The 9,549-nt window shown below is 47.6% G+C and overlaps 2 protein-coding genes across 2 annotated transcripts in view; one reads left to right on the top strand and one right to left on the bottom strand.

The window, feature by feature from the left end:
- Positions 1-3,906, bottom strand: part of sbf2 (SET binding factor 2) — a 132,600-nt gene extending 128,694 nt beyond the window's left edge. The window contains exon 1 of the mRNA XM_084436825.1: positions 3,778-3,906. Coding sequence (XP_084292951.1) covers positions 3,778-3,832 — 55 coding nt within the window. The 5' untranslated portion in view covers positions 3,833-3,906. The remainder of the gene's footprint in view (positions 1-3,777) is intronic.
- A 3,316-nt stretch (positions 3,907-7,222) lies between these two features.
- adma (adrenomedullin a) lies at positions 7,223-8,868 on the top strand. Its single transcript, XM_084437176.1, has 4 exons — positions 7,223-7,341; positions 7,932-8,038; positions 8,175-8,300; positions 8,529-8,868. Exons 2-4 carry the CDS (start codon positions 7,944-7,946, stop codon positions 8,833-8,835), a joined length of 528 nt encoding a protein of 175 aa, XP_084293302.1. The 5' UTR covers positions 7,223-7,341; positions 7,932-7,943; the 3' UTR covers positions 8,836-8,868.
- The last annotated feature ends 681 nt before the right edge of the window (positions 8,869-9,549 follow it).

Raw genomic sequence — 9,549 nt, forward strand, 5'->3', positions numbered from 1 at the left:
AATGACAGCGCAGAGGCAAGTCTGGAGGAATCATCTGAGTCATGCTACAGTTGACTCCACTCAAGTGAGAAGTTGAACCCAGAGATCGAACCCTTGCAGCCCCAAAAGTGCCGGGCCGATATGAAGCACAGCCAGGTGAGCACACAGCCAGGTGAGCACACAGCCAGGTGAGCACACAGCCATCAGGAGCCTGAAGTGCTCTGTTCTCCCTTTTCTTCATTGCTGTTAGGGATGCAATCAATTAATCAAAAATCGATTAATTGATCGTTAAGGATTTACTCGATAATGGGATTTTACTCGATATAGGATTGTGTACCGTAAATCCTCTAATAGTGGCCAAGGCCTTTATTTACTGAGCTGCAGAGAGCCCCAGGCCTTTATTGGAGGCAGGCCTATATTAGAGGCAGGCCTTTATTTCTTAAAATTGTTTGAGGAATGTTGATGAGAAAATGATGAAACGGATTGAGGAACAAAAACGATTATTATTATAATTATTATAATTATTATTATATTAATATAGCATTTTTATTGAATTAATCGATTAACTGATCGTTAACATTACCAATTATCGATAAAGAATAAATCCTAAAATTGACATCCCTAGTTGCTGTGCGTGCACTGTGGAACGTTCCGGAAGCCGCTTCCTGTGCGCGCCCCTTCTCAACCTGGACACGAAAGTGGAGGAAGGTCGGAGGTCAGGCTCGGGACCGGTCAAGGCCATCGGTGGTGGACGCGTCCCTGTGGCTCCTGGGTCACGTGACCAGACCGTTTCCCGGACCTGACAGCATGGCTGCAGCAGGCAGAGGGGCAGCGCCGAGAATTCCACCCTTTCACTCTGCAGAAGAGGATTTATGATGCGCAGCAAGCCAGAGTGCATTTACCACAGCCCCGCGCCAGAGGCCAGAAACACTATCCCTCAGTAAGGAGAAAGACACACTGCTTATTCAAGACCGCGTCCAACATTGGCTTTCTGCATTCCACACACTGCCGCACAACAACCTTATGGTTTATGGATCAAATGAGACATTGGTCCCCGGGGAAGCTAAATACTACAGAATTTCCTTCTTTTTCTTCTCTCCCTCAAGTCCACCGCCTTCTTCTCCCCTCAACACCATTATCAGGCAGCCTTTCAAGAGCCCCTCGCCCTGCCGAGCCCCCGGTAATGACAGGACAACGCACTGGCAGCTCAAAGCCTGGTTTGAGGATTTCTGAACATCTAATACCATCTGCACCAATTACATGAGTGGTTCAAGCTTCACGCTAGCCCACAAATCCAGCTCATTCAATGACTTGTCCTCGTCACAGAATCAATTAGCCTACAGTAGGCCTGACATGAATGTGCTTCCTTCTCTCCAAGCCGTCCATCACTAGTGTGTTTGGCAGTGTGATTGGGGGAGGAATTACATCCCAGTCCTGGAGGCCGATCCCCTGACAGCAGACAGACATAGTTAATAAACGTCTGTTCCTTTATTAACAGGAAAAAACTACCAGACACACTTTCATGAAACTCAGTGGAGGGGTGTAGCATGGGCCAACTTAAGAAGAACCCATTTAATTTTGGGAGAGGATCCGAATCACAGGACGGGTCCACAAACCGCCCAAACATGGCCGGCCATTCACCTCCATTCATTTTTTGGAGTGAAAAATTCGGTTTATTGTCAATAAGGAGAATTGAAACGGACATATCTCGCCATAGGAAGGTCACAGAGACATGGGGGTTTGGACTGGCTTAAAGCTCTTGACCTAACGAATGCAGCGATACCAACGATGTTCCGTTCGCACGCACACAGAACCACGGAATGCATTCATGGGTGGAGGTCTGCTCCGACCAGCAATTCTAGTTTTTTTTTGTTTTTTTTCTGTGTATCAGTGCTCAAAAGTATCTCCGTTCTCCTGCTGTTGAGATCACCACTGTGGTTCCCACACAGAACCACGGAAAAACACAACATGACAAAAGACCTGGAAAAAAACCTTCACTGGGGAGTGCCAGAGAACCGTTTCCCTCTGGTCACCCCTGTCCCAGAGGGAGGCTTATAGGAACCCCCATATAGGAACCCCCAGCACTCGAATATCATGTTCCCACTACTTAATTCGGATGTGCTGGACTGAAGTGGACAGGCCAACATTGGCTTTTCACAATGTGAAAAGATTGTACTACTGCTCCTAACAGAGACATTCTCTGACCAGTCAATATTATTCTCTCTCTCTCTCTCTCTCTCTCTCTCTCTCAGACCAGGGCTATAGAGACAGAGTTCTATCCTGTTTGTTGGGTGGACAGCCCATCTGAATCTATCCAGATTCCTCTGATCGCCTGGAACATTTTGTTCCTACAGTGCAAAAAAAAAGAAGTCATTAGTCAGTTGGCGCTTGGATGCTTGAAGGATGATGGGGCTCAATACTGTTTACCTACTCGCGTGCATGGCTGACCCTGGTGACAGAGAAGACCCAGCTGGACCCCTCCTCTCTGACACAACAGCCTGGAGAGACGCCACTAGCCTGGGCTCTCTCTTCTGGGGGGCGACCAGGGTTCCTTCAGCATTCCTCCAACGCGGGGAATCCAATAATTCCCATCATCTTTCCATGTTTCTATTCAACCTGACTTTAATCCAGCACAGTGTAAAACCCAGTCAGCAACTTTCAATGACAATGAGTGCTTTCATTTACAGTAATAAGCACCTATTATATTTTTGGTTTGCTATTCTTGCACTTTGCCCTCAGCAATATATTATGTTTTAGTCACTTGTTTTAGAAAGGAGATGCACTTGTGAGTTCTAGCAAGTAGTAGTACACTGACTTTTCCTGCGTTAAATACAATAATTGTACGTCGCTTTGGATGAAAGCGTCAGCTAAATGTAATGTAATGTAACGTAAAGCTAAATGTAATGAATGTAATGTAATGCAAAAAAGAGCCCATCAGATCTAGAGGCATTGGTTTGACACCTTCTACGGCCAAACAGTCACAATCAATAACTAATATCCCTTCTTCCTTGATGACATAGCCTACAGTACGGTCTTAACACATGCAGCTGAGTGCACAAGGGTTAACTGGAATCTGACGCCTCGCAATGGAAGAGGACTGGCTTCCCTACATCTGAGCTACGCCCCTCGAGTGGAAAGTTGTATAAAGTTTTCTCCCGGCTAGCCCCCCCAAATAAACAATCAATTAACGGTACTGTAGAGACAAACAGGGCATTGCAAAATCAGTGTAACAAAAGAAACTACAGCTGTACGGCTGGAATCTCACATCTGCGCAGCAGCCGAGAGGTTCAAAGATCCCAAGAATATCGAGAGGAGAGGAGAGGAAGTAGCGTATTGACAAAAATGCAAGACTGGATAGATGGGGAAAAATGGAAGCTAAACATATTCCCGAAATCACACGGATCATGCTTGAATACGATTTGATTGATGGATTTGACAGTGGGGCTGCGAGGGAGACAGGATGTGGCAGTTTCACTCAATCCCAAATCCCATTTGAGATACGGGAATCGGGATAGGCACTCCCAGAGACATTTGCGACTTTAATGGTATCTAGCGAGCTACATGCACGTTTTAGCCGTTGTAAGTAGCTAACTATGTGAATAATGAACACCATAATGGAATAGCAAAGAATATAAAGAGACGCAACAGAGTGATCCCAATCTCAGAGCCAGCTAGCTAGCTAGGTGGTTAATGCTAGCTATGACTGCTGGCATTATCAACAGTGACGGCCTGAATAACTCCCAGCGTGAAGCTATGCTCATTAGCGTCCGTGTTACCCCGCCCGGTAAGATAACTCACCAGCTTTATCCTGATCATATCCCACGATAATCAAATAGTCAGCCAATCTAGCCATGTTTTCTGCTTTTTCCGAAATCTACCAACACTATTCAGCATTTTTCTTTCTTCATAAGCACAGCCATGTTTGACAGAAGGAGTGCCACTGCGCGTGCGTGCAAGAGGCAGCGATCCATGGGCGTGGGCCACGCGATTTACAAACGGACCTGTTAGCCACGCAAAGAGTCACACCCTGACCCTCAAACTGCCCAATCATCTCAACCCTCATCCCAAAATATAGGCTACAGAGTCCTATTCATATTTACTGCAAGTATGTAGGTCAGTGGAATAATGGCATAAGAAAAACATGTCATGAGGTTTTCTCTCTATAGAGATCACTGACTGACAATGGACACACGAGTCAACAATGCACAGAGGCAGGTAAGGTGAGATTCAGGTGTGCACATTCAGGCTGTTATATCGAGCACGCAGGACTGCCTTCTGCCCACTTGAAGGCTCACCTGACCTGAGTGGTGGAAAGCCACTAGGGAGGGGGGGGGGCTGTCCTCCTGTGCTGGTTATAACATCAAAGACCTGTTCTGATATGCCTTTATGGTCCCCAACACAAAGGCTACGTGAGAGAGAATCTACCATCTGTTCTCGCTGGCAAATTATTGCCAGGGGCATGATCATATTAGCGATAAGTTAAAGTCCATTGACTGGGCACCAGCATTTATAGAGGCTTGAAGCTCTAGCTCTAAACTGCTGGCTGGCTGTGTCCACGATTCAATCACCCATAATAGAGTCCTCAGAAAAATACTAGAACATTTTGATGAGCAAGGCAATAATGTAATGGAAAAATAATAAATGTTCATCTAATGAGCTATACTTGATGTCAGTATTGAGCTCACCCCTGATTAGCAAGCAGAACGCCTGGCCATGAGCTGGGTCAGAACAATGGGGTTTTCCACGGCCAGGACAGAACGGCACAACTATCTAAGGATGTGTGACTAAACAGGTGCAATTATCAGTTCCCAGGTCAATGGAAACACCTAGACAAACCCTGGGGGACATGTCCAAATCATTCATCTCCTGGCACGTCCTCTTCCTCGTCTCCGAGGCGTCCAGTGAATTAGCATCACAGATCACCTGAGCCGTGGCATAACTCGGCACCGCCTGGACCCTGCACCTGCCCCATGGAGGCCAGTAGATGACTGCTATATAAGGAGCAGTTCAGAAAACAACAGCGCGATGCTGTCATCGATTGCGCAATGTTCCGTTCACCATATTGGGGTAGAATGAGTGCTGAGAATGGGGGATTACTTGTATGCCGGAGGCAATTATCATTACAAAATTCTTACAAAAATATTTGCTGATTTACAACACATGTTTCACATTTCTGTGTTTATTGTGTCACATGTGACACAATGAGGGAGGCGGGGCCAGATAGGAATAGAACGCTGGAATCGAGAACATGGAACCGAGTCTTAATGATTCACAGATACAAGATCCTCCGTCTGGGTTTCTGCACCAACACAGCTAGTGAAATATGAAAATATGACCCTGTATACTGTATGTTTCCTGCCCAGCATGTACAAAGGGGCTCTTTATCGATTGTGTGTGAGATAGCCTACATCTTGAGCTTGGCGTGGTGAGGGCACCTCACATGTTCTTACCAGATCCGAACTCTTATCCACTATCCAATCCATCACACGGAAGGCCACACACATCACGATTCTGACACCACAGTGTGACTCTTCCACATGTTGTCCAGGGTGTTTCTGAGGTGGAGAGACCATGACCGGGCCTCTGCACGTGTCCAGATACATCTCAATGTCCGCACTTCCCAGCCACAGACACAGGCTCACCAGCTACGGGTCAGCTGCTCAGTCTGATGGGCTGAAAAACAAGCGCTGCGCCCCCGTGTTAATCCTGATCAAACCAGCGCTGCGCCCCCGTGTTAATCCTGATCAAACCAGCGCTGCGGCCCCGTGTTAATCCTGATCAAACCAGCGCTGCGGCCCGTGTTAATCCTGATCAAACCAGCGCTGGGCCCCGTGTTAATCCTGATCAAACCAGCGCTGTGGCCCCGTGTTAATCCTGATCAAACCAGCGCTGCGGCCCCGTGTTAATCCTGATCAAACCAGCGCTGCGGCCCCGTGTTAATCCTGATCAAACCAGCGCTGCGGCCCCGTGTTAATCCTGATCAAACCAGCGCTGCGGCCCTGTGTTAATCCTGATGGCTTCCTGGACAGATGTGTGTCCTCTGGGGCTTGTTATCAACATCTGCCTGACGACCCCCTCTGACATCAGGCTTGGGTTTTTTACCCACATCTTATTTTATTTTATACTTATTTCCTTCACTACCCAAAGTTAAATAAAGTTATGTTTCTCTTTGTCATTTTACATAAGAACATACTGTATAGACATGAATAGAACTCGCCAAGTTCAAAGATGTGTGCAGGTTCTGAGGAACTCACTACACTTTGGGTTTGAAGTAAGTGGGTAACTTTGGGTCTTGTAAGATGTCAGAGTCACAGGGAGAGATTTCTTACAGAGGGCTCTGAGTCACAGAGGAACTCTCTGGCTCTCTTATCAAATCCACAAGTCCTTGATTTCTGAAGTATAATAGGCTAATTGGAAAATAACCTATCCTCTTGATTTTTGATAATTGTAAACAAATAAAAGTATTTGTACAGAAAATATCAAAATAAATCGAATGGTTTTAGGTCAACAATTTGTCCTGGGGTTTGAACAGAGAAGCTACATTGACCGCATTGTGGTGCTTATTTGACATAGTTACTATCAATCAATAACTGAATTTTCCTGTCTTATCATATCTCAACCCCACTAACCAGCTCTCTCAACGGGCAGAATCTCTCCAGCGGACCTCTGCCTGGCGTGGGCTTTGTGGACATTCCTAAAGATATCCCCTTGACCTCAAAGTTTTTTTCACACATATTTTCATTATGACAGGGAATATTGTCATCTGGTTTTAAATATTCTCAGAAATGCCTCCTCCCTCCCCCATGTGAATGAGCACTATCCATTGTTCCCTGGGAGAGACAATATATCACTGTACTCGACTTAATGGAAAAATGGAAACAATCCTATCGGTCAAATCTTTGTTTGTGCATACAATTAAAATGGTCAAAAGTCTGATCTGGTATTATCAGTTCAGAAATGTGAATATCAAGTAATTATGAATGCTAAAGCAGCAGAGATTTGTTTACTTAAACTGTTGTTTTGAATCTCTTAGTTACCTCAAATCTTAACACAATGATTTACATCGAATTGATTCATTAATGTATATTTTGGGTGTTTTGTACTTTATTTGCCGCCAGAGAAGTGCTTGGTGTGGAGGTGTGGGTGGAGGGAAGGCATGGGGGCTGTCAGTCAGTCAGCCGGCCGGCCCCTCCCACCTCCACTATAAAGGCTGGGGTCTGGCGTGGAGAGACTATAAGCTCAGTGTCACAGCAGCCTTTCAGCACCAACAAGAAGTTCAACAAGCCTGTGGAATACTCTCTCTACTACGCTGGCTGTACCCTAACAGCTTCCTCACCCAAGTGAATTGTTTCCAGATTTCAGGTATGTGTTTTTTTAAATTGTATTTGAAGAAGCGATTGCTTTGCTGCTTTGCTTGTTGCTGCTGTTCTGAGGTCAGGGCTTGCATGCGGTGGACAAGAACAGGTTACCTGTCTTGTTATATAAGAGTTTAGTTTGCATTGTGTGTTCAGGGGAGGTGGCCCCTGTGTGTTGAGAGTTAATACATCAGGCAGAAATACCAAACAAAGCAAAACCCTCTCTACCCATTAGCTATTAGTCTTTTACTTGTATGGACTGAATTGACTGACTGGGAATGGCATTGACTTTGCCTAATGGAGCTTTAAAGTGCCTGTGGCAGGGAGGACTCAGTAATAGCCTGTCCTGCTGTTCCCTGCCAGGGGCCTGAAGCCTGGTTTACTTAACCGCTCAGAATCTGACCCCAGCCTGACTTTTTAAATAAATGAATGATGAGTGCAAATAAGTGGGCTTTTGGACTCTTGTGTAAGCAGGGGCAAGCGTGGCTGAGTGAGACGGGGCAGGGCAGGTGGGGGGCAGACAGGAGGCAATGGAATAACTTGTCATCCCTTTCAATTAGTCAATAACTAACAAGTGTTTTTCCACTCTCTCTGCAGGTCGGAGACAGAATGAAACTGGTGTTCCAGTCCTTCCTCTGCAGCTGCCTGCTGGCAACCGTGGCCAACAGCATGGAGTTAGAAATGAGCCCAGAGATGAAAAAGAGGTGAGCTAATGCATGAGCAAGTCTCTATTTCATCACCACTACCATAGATTAGATCTTTCCATTAGATTAGAGACTCAGGTGTGTGAGGTCTGGCCCATTGCCTGCTGTGTGCTAATAAGATGTCCTCTGTCCTCAGGTTGAGTGTGTGGATGCAGGGCCGCGTGAGACGGGATGTCCATGGCCTGTCTGTCCAGAGGAGGACAGAGTCTGGACAGTTTGTCAGACCTGAGGACGTGAGGGACATGCTGATTCCACATTCCAGGTAAAAAAAAAAAAAAAGCATTCCATACATTCATTTACATAACTCACATGCCATTGCTTTCACTCCGTCACTCGGGTCAAATTAAGATTTAGAATGAACCAGTCTTGATGTAGAATGAACACACGCAGATTAAAGTAAGCGAGCTGATTCCAAGACCTCGTGAGCCAAGAGTGGTCTGATCAGGAACTCAGAGCAGCGATTAATCAACATCCTCTCCCTCTCCTCCAGCACCGACATCAGCGTCCGAACCAAGAGGTCCAAGAACTCCGTCAACCAGTCCAGGAGGTCGGGCTGCTCCCTGGGCACGTGCACGGTGCACGACCTGGCCCACCGCCTCCACCAGCTCAACAGCAAACTGAAGATCGCCAGCGCCCCCGTGGACAAGATCAGCCCCCAGGGGTACGGGCGGAGACGGCGTGCGCTGCCGGAGCGCCGCGCCCATCTGAGCCTGCAGGGGGGCCATCTGAGGCCGGCGTGGAGCGGCAGCACGGACTCACGGGTGCACAAGCTGGAGGTCCTCCTCACACGGACATGAGCTGGACTCCTGGGGAGGGGGGAAGGAGTAGCAGGGCCTCCTGGGGAGGGGGGAAGGAGTAGCAGGGCGCTGGGGGGCGTAGGGGAGGGGGGGGGCAGTGTGAGGAGGCCCTCTCCGGGCTGACTGAGTCCTCTCTCTCTCTCTCTCTCTCCAGCGCGCTCTGAAGATTCTCCGAATGCCTCAGAGTCCTCCTGCCAAGAGTCCTCTGGCGCGTTGCTCCCGGGCGTGGGGGGAGCGGGAGAGACCGCGGCGCGTCTCTCTGAGAGGAGGGAGCCAGACGCGTCTCTCTCAGGGCCGGCCGGAAGAGGCTTCATCAGCATGGCAGAGCGTGACAACAGCAGCTGGTCTACAGGCACTGGATGGCACCGCGGAGGGACTGGCTAGCTATAGAGTCCGTCTCTCCATCTCCCTCCGCCCGGAGCTGGGAGAGGAGCAGGGCTCAGGGGAGCCCCCCGCTGGGCTGGAGGGGCGTGACTCTCTCCTCTAAACAGTCTGGGACTTTACCTGCCTCTTCTGCAAGTCAAGGACTTCCATGATTTACTCTGTGAGGATTATAGGATCACAAAAAGTAATCTATGTATACAAGTCTGCACTTTTGCATTTGGACTTTAAGTCACCTAAGTGATCAAGAAAAGACCTCTGATCCACTATGCCAACAGGGAGACGGACTTAATGTACAGTTGAGATATGAAGCTTTTGTACATATCACGTTTT

Source organism: Borostomias antarcticus (genome assembly GCF_949987555.1).
Source record: "Borostomias antarcticus genome assembly, chromosome: 4".
NCBI lineage: Eukaryota > Metazoa > Chordata > Actinopteri > Stomiiformes > Stomiidae > Borostomias > Borostomias antarcticus.